The 19,363-nt window shown below is 34.1% G+C and overlaps 3 protein-coding genes across 4 annotated transcripts; 2 read left to right on the top strand and 1 right to left on the bottom strand.

The window, feature by feature from the left end:
* Nucleotides 1–8,039: 8,039 nt before the first annotated feature.
* LOC109181335 (coiled-coil domain-containing protein 94 homolog) lies at nt 8,040–9,212 on the top strand. Its single transcript, XM_019331085.1, has one exon. The coding sequence runs from the start codon at nt 8,266–8,268 to the stop codon at nt 9,208–9,210; it is 945 nt and encodes a 314-aa protein (XP_019186630.1). The 5' UTR covers nt 8,040–8,265; the 3' UTR covers nt 9,211–9,212.
* Nucleotides 9,213–9,926: 714 nt separating this feature from the next.
* On the top strand, nt 9,927–11,605 carry LOC109181403 (exportin-7-like). Of its 2 annotated transcripts, XM_019331154.1 has the most exons (4): nt 9,930–10,571; nt 10,654–10,743; nt 10,943–11,048; nt 11,375–11,605. In XM_019331154.1, the coding sequence occupies exons 1-4, from the start codon at nt 10,453–10,455 to the stop codon at nt 11,435–11,437; spliced, it is 378 nt and encodes a 125-aa protein (XP_019186699.1). In that variant the 5' UTR covers nt 9,930–10,452; the 3' UTR covers nt 11,438–11,605. The 2 variants fall into 2 exon arrangements, with proteins under 2 accessions (XP_019186698.1, XP_019186699.1); XM_019331153.1 differs by lacking the exon at nt 11,375–11,605 and having other exon boundaries at nt 9,927–10,571; nt 10,943–11,240.
* Nucleotides 11,606–15,640: 4,035 nt separating this feature from the next.
* On the bottom strand, nt 15,641–19,049 carry LOC109182195 (BRASSINOSTEROID INSENSITIVE 1-associated receptor kinase 1-like). The gene is made up of 6 exons (XM_019332295.1): nt 18,596–19,049; nt 17,413–17,484; nt 17,102–17,245; nt 16,731–16,802; nt 16,569–16,640; nt 15,641–15,959 (listed from the first exon to the last, which is right to left on the bottom strand). The coding sequence occupies exons 1-6, from the start codon at nt 18,814–18,816 to the stop codon at nt 15,887–15,889; spliced, it is 654 nt and encodes a 217-aa protein (XP_019187840.1). The 5' UTR covers nt 18,817–19,049; the 3' UTR covers nt 15,641–15,886.
* Between the last annotated feature and the right edge of the window lie 314 nt (nt 19,050–19,363).

Raw genomic sequence — 19,363 nt, 5'->3', positions numbered from 1 at the left:
TCTATATCATAATTCTTACGTTAATATTCTTACTATTATTATTAACACTTAATTACTTTTAGATATTATTATTACCACTTATATTATTATTATTAGTTTCTTTTCAAGTTCTGTTAGTATATAATGGCCGTGAGGCACAATAATAATATAACAATAATTAAATATTCTTGTATTGTATTCCGTGAGTCACAATAATAATGTAACAATAATTAAATATTCTTCAATTCTATATTCTTCTAGGATTTCTATTACCATCATTAATTATTCCCTAATTTTTCATAATTAAATAATTTAACCCATTATAAAGAGAGATTATTAAATAATACACAGGACATTTTTTAATTAAAAAATTTAAAAATTCATTAATAAAACATAAGGTTCTGATAGTTTTTTCTTAGAAAATATTTAATAAAGAATTTTTTTTAGAAATTAGTGGGTCAAACCGCCTACGGTGGATAGATCTCAAAAAAATACGCGATTTCAAAAACACATTTGTCCAAAGCGGACAACCGAGTCAAAAGTTATGCCTTGCCGAACATTTGACACTTTACAACCTATATAAAAAAAAAATTAATCGCCGGTTCAGCCAGCGAAGCAGCCGCGGAGGAGGCCGATTCCGGACTTCCTAGCCGCGGCCAGCGGCGCGATAAAAAAAATTATTATTTATTATTAGGGGGGTTTGAAAAATATTAACCCAAAATGTATATGTGTTGTTTTTGTTTTTAACCCAGAATTTTTGTACGAATAGAAAAGTAGAAATCAATATATTTTATAAGGAAGAGAGATTTTTTAGGAATTGGGCGGGAAGTAAAAATTGCAGGATTTTGTTTTTATATATAGTATAGATGTATAGATAGATATATAGATTACAATAGAAATTAAATCACAGTATTTAATAATATTAGAATAAAATTTTAACGCAAAATTTTTGTACGAATAGGAAAGTAGAAATCAATATATTTTATTATGAAGGGAGATTTTTTAGGAATTGGGCGGGAAGTTAAAATTGCAGGATTTTGTTTTTATATATAATATAGATTATATTTAATTATTTTTGTAATTATATATTTTATTTTATTTTTATTATGTCATATTAACTTATAAAATAGTTTCTCAAATTTAAAGTTTTAGTTAACTATTTTTAAATCATGTAATTATATATGATACCATTATCTTATAATTCTTATTTATTTAAAATTAGTTAAAATATATGAAAGTATGTTAAGGGCTTTAAAGTAATATATATATATATATATATATATATATATATATATATATATATATATATATATATATATATATATAGTAATAATCAAATGAGATCACATCTTCCCGTGAGTCTCTGAGACCTTTCATATATATCGAAAATTACTTACACGAATGCTCACGAATTAGATTGTGTGCAATTCACGCCACATTAATGTACACAAGCTACTATATATGTATGTCCTCGTGTAGTAAATTGTGTGCATTTATGAAGGGGCTCATGGTACACACGAGAACATGTGTGGATGCACTTGAATATTTGACTATTTAGCCTCGCATTGCCCTTATATAGTAGATTATGTGTATTTACAAAGAGTCACAATACTTACGCGAACATGTCTGGATGCATGTACTTGAATACTAGCATGTATATCACATAAAACATAACCCTAAACTAAATAGATTTATATTACATACCTCAATTTTAATTAAACACATAAATTTAACAGTCCCAACAATATAACATTTTTTAATTGAATAATCTAACATTCTGTGAACTAAACGACTCGTAAGTGATAAATTGAAAGGGGAATATAACATAACTCAAATATGTCGGATTCAATCATTTTGCATGGGATTGAAACATGTTTGAAATTGATTCACGTTATACAAACTGTTTACTATTTTCAAAAGAAAGATTGAAAAATTTGGCCGACAATAAAGTTATGTATGACATGGAGTAACAACTTAATGATTTAGGGATGCAGTAGGTACGTAGGTGGGTATATATTCCATCTTCTCATCATATATTAAATTATGATCCAAAAAAGTTATGAGTTTAATTTTTATTAATATTTTTTTGACAAAATTTATTATTACACCATTTTTTGGATGTCATTCTTTCAATCAAATTCTTTATTATAGATTTTTTTTTTTTTAGTACAATTTGTCTTTGATCTTTAAAATGATTTATAAATGTGCACATTTAAATATTGATTTTGATTTTGATTTTAATTTTCGCCCAAAAAATTATAATGCCCCAATAATATATGTTTGGGGGAGTACATTTGATTGCCGACAAATCAGCTAATAAAACAAACCATCAAATTTCAATCAATTAGTCATTATTTAATTTTATTTCATTCTTTCTTTTAGGAAAAAAAAAATTGTTGAAAAGAAAAATCTTTCATTTTTCTATATTGAAAAAGTAAAAAAGCAAAGGGTGGAGATTATGTCAAGCTTCACGGCAGTGTTTTGAGCTGTTATCTATTATGATTTGTTATTGTGTTAAAATAGAAGATTTTGAAGAGTTAAACTACAAAGTGATTATTTGATTATGTTGCTATGACTCCTGCAATTTTATGGAAGCAATATGAGAGCTCTTGGACTCATTTCATTACGTATATTAACGGGGGAGGAGCTAGGGTGGGGGCAGCTGCCCCCACTCACCCCACCCAACCCCTAGCCCTTATATATATATATATATATATATATATATATATATATATATATATTACATGTATTAGATATAAATATAAGAAAACAGCTAAAAATAACAATAAAAGTGTTAGATGAGTTGGATGCGTGTTTGGCCTTGTGAAAAGTTGAAGGTTTGATTCCCATTGTTGTTTTTGAAATTTCAACTGCTTCTTTATGTTTTTACAATCACTGTTGTTGTGTTTTTGAATTTCTAACTTTTTATGGTTTTATAATCCCTATTGCTGTTTTCGACTTTCATATATATGGTTTTCTTATTTATATATATATATATATATATATATATATATATATATATATATATAATGGGATGTGTAATTTATAACGTATTTTCTATTTGAATTATTTTATCAAATTAATTACTGTTAACAATTGCTCTAATTGCTGAGTTATGTGAATTACTAATATGTTAATTATCCCTAGTTAATTACCAATTTGCCGTATGTTGAAATAATTGCTTAGTGTTGTATGTTGAAAAATATATTTTTGATCAAGTTTCAAATGAAGCAGTTCTACAACGATTTCAAAATATGAGAGAGCGTATAGGAGTATTATCCCGTAGTTGATCATAAATCTTGTATTGTAATTTATAATGTATTTTATATTTTAACAATCTTATTGTATTTGAACTTTGTATTTAAACATTTTTGAATTTATTTTCCCTTTGCTTCTTCGCCCCCACTGAAGAAAAATCCTAGCTCCGCCACTCTATATTCATAAAAAGATAAACTCAGATATATTAGATGACAACTTACAATATTCACGTGTCTCTAAATTAGACTTATATGACATTGATTCTTCCTTTACTTGGATCAAACGTATTTTTTTTTTTTTTTTGGCTTTTTGCTCAGAGTGTAGGTGCGACTTGGCTTATATGTATGGGGAGAGGAAGGGTTCAAGTGATAACAATGCTTATTGTAAAAAATGTAGATTAATGTTAATTGTTGATCTGTGATGATCAACAACTCAAAAGTAAGAAAAAATACAGTGATAATTTTATAAATTGACCATCAAATCCAGTTGAATCATAACCAGGTCAGAGACGATTTTTTAAATTCATTTATAAAATGAGACCGATTTTAAAATTAAACAAAAGAGAGAATAGCGACTTTCGTAAAACTGTGTTAACTATTCTCGAAAACACATAACACGGTTTAAAAAAAAAAAAAAAAAAAAAAAAACTATGAACAACTGGTGGCTGTCTCTTCACAGACAGCCGTGGCTGTCCGATAAGATGGCCACATATATATAATTCATGGTGGAACAAGGGCTCCGAGTGATACCCCTCAGATTATAATGCCACTGTGGAAGTCTTTTTTTGGTTGGGAGATGACATTTTAACATATATTTTTTATATTTTTATTTGATAAGTGAAAATTTTCACAGACTAGAAAAGGTGTGAAGTTGGTGCTGCACCGTACGATACCAAACTAATGGTCAAAATTGAGTAGAGGTTGGAAATCATTAAGCTCCTCTGTGCAAACATTGCTCTTTTTTACATGAGGGTAAAAAAATTATTAGGACATCTCCAATAAGGGATTCATCTAAAATTTTTGAAACAGTAAAATTCTTGGAGCTGAACTTTTAACAAATGAGAAAGAAAAGTGTTGGACATTTCTTCTTTCTGTAAGAAAAAAAAAAATTGTGTCAGATTTTAAAAAAAAATTAAAAAAAATAGAAAAACTTCTTTGTAGTGGACAGCCGCATGGGAGATTGTAAAATTTGAGATTGGCCCAATTAAAGATTTTTTTTTTTAATTTTTTCTTTTAACATTATGCTTTTGCAACGGCTAGTTTTTTTTTTTTTTTTTTTTTTTTTTTTTTTTTTAATTCTTGTTTTTATTTTTAAATTATTAATATAATTTTATTTGATTTTTTAAGTTATTATTGTTATTAAATTTATATTTATTAATTAAATTAAATTTAAATTTGTAGATATGTTATACGTATGTTCATAAGGTTCATTCATAACACTATCTCCATATTTACGTATGTTCATTCATTTGCGTTATTATAAAATTATAAATTTATAAATCAAATAAATAATGAAATAATTAAAATATGGAGATAAAATGGTGGGTTCACAAAAAGTTGTGAAAAAAACTTGAAATTAATGGGAAGAAGAGATTTTGTGATTGAGTGAGGGCAATTTATATCGTGCACTAGGGCGCGCATTGCATTGTGCGCCCTGATGTAAAACGACGTCGTTTTTGTTTTTGTTTTTGTTTTTGTTTTTTTTTTTGAAATTTTGCTGCATTGTGTTGAAGGTTCATTTTCTTTTAAAAAAATCTCATGTTAAAAAATGTACATAATTTTATATTAAAATACACATAATTGTATACGTGAATGTACATAATTGTATAACAAAATACACATATTTTTGTTTAATTTCTTTATTCGGATGTACATAATTGTATAAAAGATACACATAATTGTATAAACAAATACACATAATCACGTTAACTCCCTACATAACTTACCAAAACGACGTTATTTTGTGAGGCGCGGGGCGCATAGTGCTATGTGCACCGTGGTGCAGGGTATAACGATTGTTGAGTGAGATAGTTGATGATGGGGTGAATGTTGAGGCCCACAAAAATCTGGGAAAAAATCCCCAACTATTGAGGATGCCCTTAATTTGTTATTGTACAAAAGGATGAGGGTAAAACTGAAAAATTATTAAAAGTTAACTTATCTCAAATTAAACTCTAATTTGAGTAGCTTCAATTCTCATAACTCATGAGCAATGGAGTGTACAATAACACATTAAGGGAGTGTTTGACAAATGGTTGATAACTGATCGAATTATATGATAGTTAATAGCTGATTGTGTTAGTTGGTTTGACCAACTAATTGTATTAGTGAGTTATAAAAAAAGTGTTTGGTAAATTAGTTGTTTACTACTAGCTTATTGTATGTAAAATGACATTTAGGGTGTGTTTGGAAACCTGGAAAATGAGTTCTGGAAATCATTTTCCAAGTTTCTAGTGTTTGGATGTGCCTGGAAAATCAAGTCAACGGAAATCATTTTCCGTTGACTTTGGAAAATAGGCTTGTTTTGGAGGAAAATGACTTCCCCTTTTTTTTGGGGGGAAGTCATTTTCCAACTTTTACACCAACATCACACCACCACCAACATCATCAACACCATACCACCATCACCACCACTATTGCCGTCGCCACCACCACTATACCCCCGCCACCATCACAACCACCACCAACACCGTAACCACTACCACCACCACCACCACCACCACCATACCACCGCCACCATCGCCGCCGCCACCACCACCACCATACCACCGCAACCACCGTCGCCGCCACCACTACCACCATACCACCGCCACCACCATACCACCGCAACCACCGCCGCCGCCACCACCACCACCATACCACCGCAACCACCGTCGCCGCCACCACTACCACCATACCACCGCCACCACCATACCACCGCAACCACCGTCGCCGCCACCACCACCACCATACCACTACAACCACTGTCGCCGCTACCACCGCCACCACCACCATACCACCACAACCACTGTCGCCGCTACCACCGCCACCACCACCATACCACCACAACCACCATCACCGCCACCACTACCACCATACCACCGCCACCGCCATCACCACCATACCACCGCCACCACCACCACACCACCGCCATCACACCGCCACCGCCGCCGCCGCCACCACCACCATACCACCGCAACCACCGCCGCCACCACCACCACCATACCACCGCAACCACCGCCGCCACCACCACCACCATACCACCGCAACCACCGTCGCCGCCACCACCACCGCAACCACACGACCACTGTCACCACCGTCATACTACCACCACCATCACACAAACACCACTACCGCCATCGCCGCCACCACCAGCATACTACCGCAACCACCGTCGCCGCTGCCACCACCATACCACCGCAACCACCACCACCACCATCACACCGCCGCCGCCGCCACCTCCACGACCATACCACCGCAACCACCACTGTCGCTACCACCACCATACCACCGCCACCACACCACCACCGTCATACCACCACCAATTATTATTATTATTATTATTATTATTATTATTATTACTATTATTATTATTATTATTATTATTATTATTATTATATAACGAATAACACCACTACCACTACACCACCACCATAATATTTTTGATATATTATTAGTTTTTTTTTTTTTTTGAAAAACTTAGCTATTTTTTATTATATTTAAAATTAATATTATATTATTATATATTATTATACATGTTGTAATATTCTAAATAAAATAATTAAAATGTTTAATTATACAATTCTACTCATTTTCCAGAAAATGAACCAAACACAGAAAAACAGTTTTCCATAATGCAACCAAACACTGGAAAGGAAAATGTTTTCCAGAAAATGACTCATTTTCCAGAAGTCATTTTCCTGCTTTCCAAACGGACCCTTAAAGGTATGAGTGTATTGTATTATTTTAACTTTTAAATATAACAAAATATATAAATTCTTATTGATACATGATTATAAAATTTAAACCAACATCTATACTTTTTCTAGGGAATAAGTTAATTATTTTAGTTTATTTAACTATAATTAAATTATATTTAAAAGATATTATTAAATTATTTTTAATTTTAATAAAATTCAAAATGATTTATTATTATTATTATTATTATTATCATATAATCAAATGTCTACCCACACGGCCACACCCACCTTCCTTTTTATATTATTATTATTATTATTAAATTAAATACCCAACCCAGTGACCCACTTACCCACAAATCCCTAATTCCCAACCCAGTGGTTCATTGGCTGCCTTCGACGCAATGTCTTCTTCGAGTAGAGATTGAGAACTAGGGATTTGTGGATAACTGGGTCACTGGATTGGGTATTCAATTTAATAATAATAATAATAATAATAATAAATATAAAAAACGGGAGGTGGGTGTGGCCGTGTGGGTAGACATTTGATTTTATAATAATAATAATAATATTTATTGTGAAAGTTGCAGATAAAAGAGAAGAGAAAGTTTTAATTGAGAATGGTAAATTATGTCATTATTTTTTAAAATAATAAAAATAAAAATGAAAAAATTAAGAAATTAATAATTTATTTTAAAACGTTACCAAACAAGCTTATAGCTTATTAATAATATAAAATAAACTATAAGCTCGTAAATAACCACCAAAGATAGCCTTAATAAGTTTATCCTAATAGGAATCCAATTTCCTTTTTTGAGGAGAATAGGAATTCAATTTCCAAATCCTTATTTTGGATCTACTATAAAACGCTCTGAACCCTTTTCGTAGCCATTGGCTTCCGCTAAGCTCTACTCTCACTGCAATCGATTATCATCAAATTGCATTCAGTTCATCAATTGTATTGTGATTATGTATCCCATTGCTTGCATCTGATTATATATTTCATCAGGAGACTACAACCGACTCCAATCTCCGACGCCCTCCATCCAAATCTCACGCCCTCAAGGACTCAAGTAGGGATTTCTAGCATTAAAATTCTTTTTCTCACAATTAGTGTTCTAAACCATCCCACCATGGGAGAGAGAAAGGTTTTGAACAAGTACTATTCGCCGGATTTCGATCCGGCGAAGATACCTCGCCGGAGGCAGCCAAAGAACCACCAGGAGAAGGTTCGAATGATGCTTCCAATGAGTGTTAGATGCAATACCTGCGGGAATTATATGTACAAGGGCACCAAATTCAACACCCGCATAGAACACGCCGACAACTATTTGGGTATTAAAATATACAGATTCTACTCCAAGTGCACAAAGTGCTCCGCAGAGTTCACCTACAAAACGGATCCAAAAAATTCCGATTATGCTGTTGAATCGGGTGTAACAAGGAATTTTGAACCTTGGCGTGAACAAGATGAGAAAATGGAGAAACAGAAACAGAGAAGAGATGCTGAAGAAATGGGTGATGCTATGAAGTCATTAGAAAATAGGACGATTGATTCGAAAAGAGAAATGGATATTGTTGCTACTTTGGATGAACTGAAATCAATGAAGTCAAGACAAGCAACGGTTAGTGTAGAAGCAATGCTTGAGGCTCTTAGACACACTGCTGAGGAAAAGGAAAGGAAAATGCAGGAAGAAAGGAATGCTCTTATTAAATCTTTATTCAAAGAAAAGCGAGAGAAGTTTGTAAAAAGAATCCGTGATGATGAAATTGAAGATGATGACGATGATGAAGAAGAAGATTTGGATATACCACAAAAGAGTAGAGAATCATCAAAGAGGAGAAAGCTACTAGGTAGGAATCCTACAAATGTTTTGACAAAATCAAGTGACAGAGATAAAGCAGTAAGGAAAGTTAAAGTTGCGGTAGTCAAGAAGAAATCTTCTCCTTCTAGTAGCAAGGAGATTGTAGAGGAAGAAAAGCTGGACATAGAAGAAGAAGAAGAGCCAACAAGCCTGAAAAGCAATGGATTACTATCATTATGTCAACAATATGAAAGTGAGGATGATTATGATTAGTTTGAGTATTTTTGAATCTTAATTGTCTCCTTGTTCAGTATAAGTATTTTATTGGAATGTGTTGAATATAATCTTTTTCTTGTTCTTTTAGTCTTTTGTAGCTTCTGCCTGCCTGAATGTCAGATGCTGGCTCTTTGCCACTCACCAGTCCATCATCTCATGAATTCTATCTTGAGTTGTCCAATTGGCTCTGTTTGGTAAAATGGCTGTTAGCTGATAGCTGATTGTGTTAATTAGAGGGTATAAATAGTTGATAACATTAGCTGATTGTATAAAAGTGTTTGGTAAATTAGCAGTTAGCTGATAGCTGTTTGATATAATTTCTTTTCTCAAAAAGCTAATTGAAAAAGTTACTTGGAGTAGCTTTTTGAATTTTAGCCTTTTGGAATTGCAAAAAGCTAATTAATCAAACATTCATATTGATATTTTAACTAAATCAAACAATTAATAGTGGTCAAATAAGCCAAAATTGGCCTATAGGCCAATTTTTTTACCAAACAGGGCAAATGTATGTGAAATTTCTCCTAAGGCATTGTTTCTTCACTAGTATAATTTGGATGTCTACATAATGAGATGAGATCAATACACTAAAAAGAGGATTTATTTAAAATTCAAGGCTCCTGCATCATAGTGAAGGAAAAATGCACAACATTATTGCATCTCTTTTCAGAGGATTTTTTTCTGGGGTGTAAACACATGACCTAAAGATCAACAGAAAATAACTATATGCTTGAATTCAAAGTGGATGCTTTTAAATAGATCAAAGCTGGTATATTATTGCATATCTTTCCTGTTCAGAAGTTAGAAAAAAAAAATCAATTATTAATAACTAAATGATCACAGAAAAGAAAAGAACCCTGTATGAAGTTATGAAGTTTATTTCTGTCTTACCAATCTAATTTTATATACTGACATGTTCACTGTATAATTTGCTTCAGTGTAGTGAAATGAGTTTATGCTTACTTCCATCTGGCCAGTCTATCATCTCTAAACTGAAAAATGTATTTACGGGTTGATTTATTCAATAATGAGAAGTAATGGATGAGTATGAAACTAGTGATCTTTGAAAAACTCAGAGGCCATTATATATCTTTGAGCTACCATGCTTTCGTGTTTTATATTATTCCTGGCTAAAGCTTCTTACAGAGGTGGTTTTGTAAATTATATTACAGCTGCAAGAGCTTGTAAATGTTGAATGCTATGGTGATTGGATACGTGTAGTTGCTGAATTTACATCTTTAAATGTATTTAAAACAGGAAGCGGTTGATCTCCAAGTCATTTCTGTGGTTGAAACTAAACTTGCTTGGATAGTGCATATAGTTGCAGCTATTGTTAAGACAAAACAACTCAGTGGTTACAGGTATATATTTACTTATAAATGTGGGATATATATGTGTTTTTCAATCCATTTACTCATAACTTGTGTTTTTTTTCAACATTAGTGGGGAATCACAAGAAATCCATGATGCAGAACTTTCAGCATGTGTTCTTCTGTTGATAAATATCACTGATAGTGGTTTGCATACTCAGAGGTGAAGTCATTTCTCCCAACATTTTTGTTCTTATGGAGACAAATGCATTAAAGTTTGTGTTTGGCATGATTTACTGCTCTGGTGGCAAAATAGTGTTTAAGTTTTTTACTCGCATGCTTCTTCCTCTGATTGAAGCCTAGGGTAGTTTTTGCATTGAAATGCTCTTACTTAGTCTTCTTCTCTATCTTGCAATTGGCAGAGATATGCTTGAAACAAACAAACAGAAGCTTGACGTTGCTATTCTCATCTTCTTTCAAAACTTCAAAAAATCATATGTTGGAGACCAAGCAATTCATTCATCTGAGGTAAGTGAAATTGAAATTTTGAAACCAATCTATGCTAGATGCTTGGACAATGCTAAGTTTGTTTACAGATGCTCACGCAGCAGAACAACAACATTCTATTACAAATTTAGTAAGTACAATGTATGTATTACACTTTACTAATAAGATGCATAGTGTTGACTTAATAGTTCTAAACCTGTTTGCTTTCATATTCTTGCTCTTTCTTCTGTATTATCAGCCCTAATTTTTTCCTTTTTAACATAGTGGAAGTGCCCTAGCTCTTTCCTCTTTAAAATGATAGAAGATAGGTTTTCAGGTCTTTAAAATGATGGAAGATAGATTTTCAGGTTGGTTCACCGATCCTTTTCAGACGGGCTTTAATATTACCTGGCCCTTCAATATTTGCCTGACAAGCCTCATCAGCAGCCCCAGCAGCCTCATCAGCGACACCAAGTTTAATCCCTTCGAGGGGCTTTCCTCTAAAACCTTTTCTTCAAATCCTTCAATTCTTCAACTAATGTAGTAATTACAATCCATACTAACTTAACCTCTCTAAACATGCTGATTGCTCATTACTAATGGCGGTTTTTGTTTCTTATTTTTATCATGTCGGATTAATTTTTTCCCTCTTGTGAAGTTAAAATGTTTTTATTTTCCTTTAATTTTCGTCATTGTAAGAAAGGAAGAAAAGAAAAAACTCAAAAGCTTTGTAAGGAACTTGGATTACTTGAACTCATGGATTTGCTTGGATTGTTACAAATGAGCCCTCATGAGAGGTATTTATAGTCATTCCACCTCCTAAATGGATAGTGGAGATTTACTTGATCTAATGGCTAATAATCTAGTTCTAGAACATTTACTAAATCTCTACACAACTAAGAGTATTCTATAGGGTTCTAGAATATTCTAAGGATCTCTACAACTACTATATTATATACATGCTTCTAGAAAATTTTATAAACTATGGGAAGATATGGGAAGTTCAAGATAAGTCTAGGAGAATGTGGGATACCTCAGAAATATATAGCAAAGTGTCTTGCGCATTACATCCTCCCACTCTTAATTCGTGACCGTGTTAAGACCCAAATATTGAAGCGGTCAACTGGTGTCAAATGGATGAAGGGGACGTCAATAGCGTTAAGGGTTGTTTTGCCTTAGATGCTAAGGTCTGGCTGAGTTAGGCACACTGACCCGATTAAGTGTTGGGAGTCTGTCGCTAGTCTTGGACTTGACTATGAAAGGGACCGATGCGATTCGAAGGGCACAACTGCTCATGGTAGGGCAAAACCAGATTGATACGTACGTGGGTAAAGTTGGTCCGCGAGGTATAAGGTGCCCCGAGACACCACAGGCGTTGTGTGCTGCGCTGGACTCTATGCACGTGGCGTATAGGACACATAGGAAACTAGGAAACCATGCAGCAATAGGATTCATAGAAAATAAATTAGGAAAGTGAAACAACACAAACTACCTCATTATAGAGTATTTGGAATTGGACCAAACAATTAAAATAAGTATTTTAACTTTAGAGAAAAATCTATTTCTAAGTAGGTCCATGTTTTTTTTTTTTTTTTAATTTTATTTTTAAGTTATCAACACATTGTGGTATCACAAGTCTAAAAATATGCTCATTAAAAACCCTTTGAAGTGTTATTCAAAAAAAAAAAAAAAAAAACCTTTGAAGTGCCTATTGATAGTCTTTCAATTTCTTTTTTACTCAAGTAAAAAGACTATTACATTCTCCTACATTATAGTATCTGTAGTTCAAACATACTTTCTAAACCTAAACACAAAGAATCTCATGACCTCCCATATGGAAGACGTCACTACATGCCATCTAAGTACAAATAGTTGTCGCCTACGACGTTTTCTTTGCGAGTGTTGAATTTGGTGCCCTTGTACATATAACTATCGCAGGTATTGCATCTAACACTCATTGGAAGCATCATTCGAACCTTCACCTAGTGGTTCTTTGGCTGCCTCCGCCGCGCTATCTTCGCCGGATCAAAATCCGGCGCATAGTACTTGTTCAAAACCTTTCTCTCTCCCATGGCGGCTTCTCACTCCTCTCTCTCAATTGGATCAAATTGGAAAATTTGTGATGATCGCGGGATTGTTTAAAATCCCAATTGTGACAAAAAGAATTCTAATGCAAGAAAAGCCTAATCCACTATGAGCACAATTTAAAGTATAAGTTCAGGAACACTTTTAGACAATAAAATTTGTCTTAGGATCAGCACAAATGGTAAGGTAGGGAATGGAAAGCACACGCCCTTCCTTGTTGGCTGTGGATCTTTTTATAACCTTGCAAGAGAAGAGGTCCTTTATTTTTAAAGTGTATGGTAATAATGAGAATGTAATTTCCTATATTGATTGGGATTTGTAATCTGACTTTATTCTTATATTCTGATCTGACTAGGATTGAAATTAGCATTTAGAGCCAACAAATTAAAATCAAACAGAATTTAGTAAACACCAGCTCAGCTCAATATACCTTCAAACAAAACAGAAAAGTAAGTCCTTAATTATCAAATATAATTTGTAATGACATGCATTAAAATTTAATTTGTTTGTCGTCCTTTGTAATTCACAGTTGCGTTTGAAATAAAAGACAAAATTTAATTTTCATATATTCATATTTTGGAACCTAAATTTGTTATAATATAGAAAATCACAATTCTTTTTTTAAAAGAAAAAGTTGGTAGTAGATGATGATGATGAATTGGATGAGGAAAGCAAACAAGATCTCTGCCGGTCTGCTGCCCAGAACTCTCCCTGTCTTCAGCATCGATCTGGTTTTGACTTCATACCCATGCATGCATGCATGCAACGTAACAGCTAGACTACTATAAATAGTAATAAGTTACTATATAGAGCCCTTGAGAAAACGGCATTAGATGACCAAATGTAACGGGAGGACCATAAATGGTTAAAAACAAAAAGTATGAGGACTGGAAATGGTTAATTTAAAAGGTGAGGACTAAAAGTGACAGTGCCACCAAAGTCAGAAGATGTCCAGTGGTATTTACTTTATAGTTAATTATATAATGTTTTCTCTCACTGCCAAGCACCTTGTGCTCAGTGGCATATAGTGACATTTCACATATGGAAGATCATGGAATTGAGCCTCTACTGAAACAAAGTTGACTTTTTGTGTTTCAACAAGTTGAAAGTATAGATGAACAGATATTGCAATATACGGAGTAATAGAGTCAATAGCTTTCAAAAATAATATAATGTTTTCTCAAAATTTTTACTTTCCTTTTTTTTTTCCACATTATTTTTTGTTGTGTTTTTCACTATAAAAGGGCTTGCCTCGAACTAACACATACGAACCATATTTATCAACTTTAGAAATCTGAAGAATGAGTTCCAAGTTAATTCCTCTATTACTCCTCCTCACCTTTCTCCTCGCCCACGACGCCAACGGCGTCACAATCAACGGCCAAACCGTGGCCGGCCTGTGGGTCCGCGGCGTGGTGGCGTGCTCCACCACCGGCAACCTCCCGGGCCGCGGCCTCGCCGGCGTCAATGTCACGATAGTTTGTAACGGCGCTCGCACGGAGGCGCTTGCCCAGATCCTAACGGACGTTAATGGAGTGTTTAATGCCATACTTACTGCCTTAGATGGAATCGCGTTTGATCAATCGCCAACCCCGTGTCAAGCCATCGTTCACACTCCCATAGTCGGCTGCGACCTCCTCGCCCGCCCCGGACTCCTACGCGCCGTCGTCACGGTGGCGGCCAATTTGGTTCAGACAGTGCTCGGACTGGTGGCGACCACCACTCTAGGCGCGTTTCAGTTTGTGCCTATCTAAGTAACATGTGTTCCAATATAAAGTTAAAGTTACATAAACTCCTTGAAGAAATATAATGTTGCCTAGTTTGGGTTCCACCATGAAGTATGTCAACTCTATTTCAAGGTTAAAATAATATTTGTTTTTTTTTTTTTTTGGTTATTATGAAGTTATTTCTTACTATTTTAAAACATCCACTTTAATTTTTGTTTCATGGAAAATAATTTTTGGGTTTCTAAATGAACCCTTAATTTAGATTTTAAATACAAGAATAAAAAAATTAATTTTGAAATCTTCTAAAAACTTGAACTTCAAAATTTGACAAGGGTTTAAACTCAAATCTCTGAACTTCTAAGAAGTAGACCATTTAGTCTTGAGTTGATTCAGAATATAAATTTAGAACTAAGTTAAATTTAGTCACAGGTTGCTCCCACACTGTGGTGGGTGAGACTCAATCCCGGGTCATTCTTCCAAACTTTCATCTCTATGACTTGTTGAGCTGCTCATGCAAGTGCACCTCTTATAAACATGATTACACAAAAGGTTGAGCCCATCATACAAGATTTTCTTTGTACGATTTATCTTTCATGTATAGTTTGCGAACTATTACATAGAATTACAAGAATGAGATTTATTCCCTACACACCCTTGGATAGAAATGCAAATTTTTCTCGTCATCCGAACAAAAAAGGAATTTGACTTTTATTTTCCCAAATTTTAATGAATGTGGAAGAAAAATCCTTCCTTGCATCTTAATGCACATCTTAATCCCTTCTCAATCACGGAAAACGATCCTAAAACGTTTATGAAGTGGTATGAATAAGCAAGCAACATATACAACAACATGATTGACTAACAACATGGTACTGTTGGTATCAGTACAATATAACAATATTACACAATCTTTGTCAACCTTGATAGCAATCCTACATCAACGGTAACTGATTAAAGTTACAGCTTTCAATCATCTTAGGGCAGTACAGAGGTACCTATTTACTTAAGGAAACAATATGTAAACCTCTAAACACAGTGGCAGTTCGACGAGTCAATTGAACGACGTCTTTATGAGCAGTTTGTGTCGTAGCTTGCAAGCCCCATCAACTCCGGGCCTTCCAGCCGAGGATTATTCTCGAAGCTGTGATTGAATATCGAAGGAAAAAAAAAATCAATAAGCATCGAACAAAAGCGACTTAAGCTTTCACAATGCACATAGAAACACAATAGACAGATAGTTAAAACCAATCTAGTCGAGGGAAACCCGCAGTCACTATCCGAGAGTGTGCATGGGTAAACCCCGCTCCTATATAATAGGAGTGACGGACTCGACCTGGAGGGTGTTGCCCTGTTGGCCAATCCACTCAACCACCCCTTTTGGGGCTAGTCAACTACTAAATTCTTCCCAAAATGTTGAATCCCCAATCCCCCCCACACCCCGGCCAGACAGAGCATCTGGGAGGATGTAAATCATGGTAACAGGTTGCTCCCACACCGCCGCTCGTGAGACTCGATCCCTAGTCATTCTTCCCAAACGTCACCCCTATGACCAGTTGAGCTGCCCATGCAGGCTAGTCAACTACTAAATTGATTCTGTGAGTAGTGGATATAGTGATTCATCTAGTTAGGTTCAGCAAAAATAAACACAAAAATAACCCATCTTCTTACATTGTGCAGAGTTTGAAATTTTTGTTTTACAACAAACGAATAAGAATTTTGAAAAAACAAATAAATAAAGATAGAGTGTTACTTGTTTAGTGGAATATGCTCAAAGGGACCACTAGTTGGAATTGTTCCACAGAGATTGTTATTTGATACATCCCTGGAAAAGGAAAAAATAGAAGGTGTGGTTTAAAAAAGAAAACTATAATACATGAGCAAGTGATAAATTGATAAATTAAAATCCACTTACACAACTTTAAGGGTAGAAATACTAGCAAGTTCCCTTGGAATTCTCCCGGTTAACTGATTATCGTTAAAACGCCTGCAAAAGTAAATTGTATTACTTCCAATCAATATATTCTGGTACTCGTGTGATATCTCATCCATCAGATGTACATCGGGAAAGTGATAATGATATGTCAAATATTATTACCCAGAGCAAATATAATAGAAATCAAAATTAAAGAAAAAAATGGCTTCCAGAGGATAGTAGAGACGGGTAATTCAAATAACTAAAGACCCCATCCTCATCTCCAACCCTTTTTTAGGCCTTTTACAAGGACATGGGGGAAGGGACAGGGATTAACCATTACTATACTCAGCATAAAAACTGAAACTTACAGGAATACAAGACTTTTCAACTTTCCCAATGAAGGAGGAATAGTCCCCGAGATATTATTGTTGTACAAATCCAAACTTATAAGGTTCTTCAAGTTACCAAGCTCGTCTGGAATTGTGCCCTGAATATTATTTTTGTAAAGTTCCCTGTGAAAATAAAGATCTCCCGTTGTTAGCTATGAAGTATGCCTTAATTTCAAGGAACAGTACCATTCTATATGACCAAACATTAAATCTCCACATCGCATATTAACAGAGTGCAAAGACAATCTGTCCAGACACAAAATGCAATGAAGAATCTTAGAAACACTCACAGATACTGCAAATGCTCAAGCTTCCCAAGATCAGGCACCAGATGGCCAGATAAGTTCGAGTTTCCAAGGTCCCTGCAGTAGATATTACACCCATGAGATTCTATATAGCCCATAATTGCTATGGATTAACAGCTGAAAATAAGACAACACTTTGGCAGACGAGAAATAAGAGCAAAAAGAATTAAATGCAGAAGAGTACTAAAATAAATATTTGCTGATGAATAAGTAAACAAAAAGCTCCCAAGTCTCAAAGATACAACTTAATTACAAATCTTGTAAGAAATGCATAGGTAACATCATAAGACCGACACTATACTTGCTCCTTTCTAAAGTTTCCTTCATCATCATCGCACCCTTATCACATATATAACCAAATAACCGATTGACCATGTTATAAAAGACTATTCACTGTTTTATTCAAAATTATGATTTGCTGTTAAGTAATCCAAACGCAACTTCTTCAGGAGCTACCTAGTTTTATCTGTATTTTATTGCTTCCCGATCAAATTAGCAAATATCAGTAACGGAAAGCAACACAATCCACTAATACCATTAGTCAACTAAATCACAAGCAACGATTCAATATGTTATTTACAGATTCCACACGAACATCCATAGTTTAGCCTCGGTAATCATATTTCAGCTATGAAGCACTATATAGAATAATTTTACTCATTACTCTACCAGTACTGATTCTAATCACACTACTCAACCAACTTTTAAGTCCAAACAGTCATCAATCAACCAACTTATTTACATTCATAAATTACTTGGGAAAAAAAAAACAAGAACTATTTATTTATACCATACCCTTCTCCCACAAATATCTATTCACCAATACTTAATCTGAGGCAAATGCTCTGCCATATTTGAATTCCAAACAATCATCAAATGAACTGTTAATTTTTCCAGAAAAACAAGCAAAAGATTCTTACTCACTAAACTCCCTCAGTATTTCATTGACCAAATTAACGAAGAAGTATTTAAAAATAAAAAAATAAAAAATTCAGCAATTCAACAACACTAAAAATAAAAACAAAAACTTGTATTTTCCATCTAGCAAGCTAAATAGCTAATTAATTTGGTACTAATGGCTTAACAATTGGAAGGAAAAATAAAAATAAAAAATACTAGTAAAAAATTGAAAGTTTAAATAAAGCAAAGGAAGAAAGAGTGGACTCACACGCGGGTAACATGGTTGTCTTGGTTGCAGGTGATGTGGAACCAGGTGCAAGGGTTCACCAGATTGGGATCCCAGCTCTGGAGCACGTTATCAAGGTCCGACAAGCTCCGCCGCAGCGCGTAGAGCGCGTCCCCTTCCGAATTTCCGGCAACTCTCCCCGCCAGGGCCACTACCACCACTGCAACCACCAACCCTGACAAATAACCAGTAGCTGCTGCCATAGCTTCTCCAAACAGTTGCCTGGCCCGACCCGACTGCTGACTCTAGGTTTGCTCTTTGATCTTGAGCTTTGAGTTTGATCTATTCAGCTATGAAGCTGTAGATATACGACAAAAAAAACAGAAGAGATAGAGAGAGAAAAAGGAAAATGAAGAATCGATTTTGGAAATGGCGAATGGGAAAAAAAAGCTTTTGGTGGAAGAAGAATCTTTCTTCTTTGCAATTTCACCTTTTCCTTGTATTTATGCAGAGCAGTTCTTATGGTTAAATTTTTTTATTTTTTATTTTTGAAAGTAGTGTGTGTGTCTATATATATATATATATATATATATATATATATATATATATATATATATATATATATATATATATATATATATATATATATATATATATACTAACGTTTGACCCGTGCGATGCACGGGATGTAAATTACATATTATTAATTGTTTTTATGTTATGTTAAAAATGGTGTGTTCTAATACAGTAAAAATTTAGAATATATAAATGAATTATATTTGGGAGCTCAACAAAAACCATATGAAAATG

Source organism: Ipomoea nil, unplaced genomic scaffold (assembly GCF_001879475.1).
Source record: "Ipomoea nil cultivar Tokyo-kokei standard unplaced genomic scaffold, Asagao_1.1 scaffold1043, whole genome shotgun sequence".
In the NCBI taxonomy this organism is placed as follows: domain Eukaryota; kingdom Viridiplantae; phylum Streptophyta; class Magnoliopsida; order Solanales; family Convolvulaceae; genus Ipomoea; species Ipomoea nil.
This window is presented reverse-complemented; position numbering and strand designations above follow the sequence as displayed.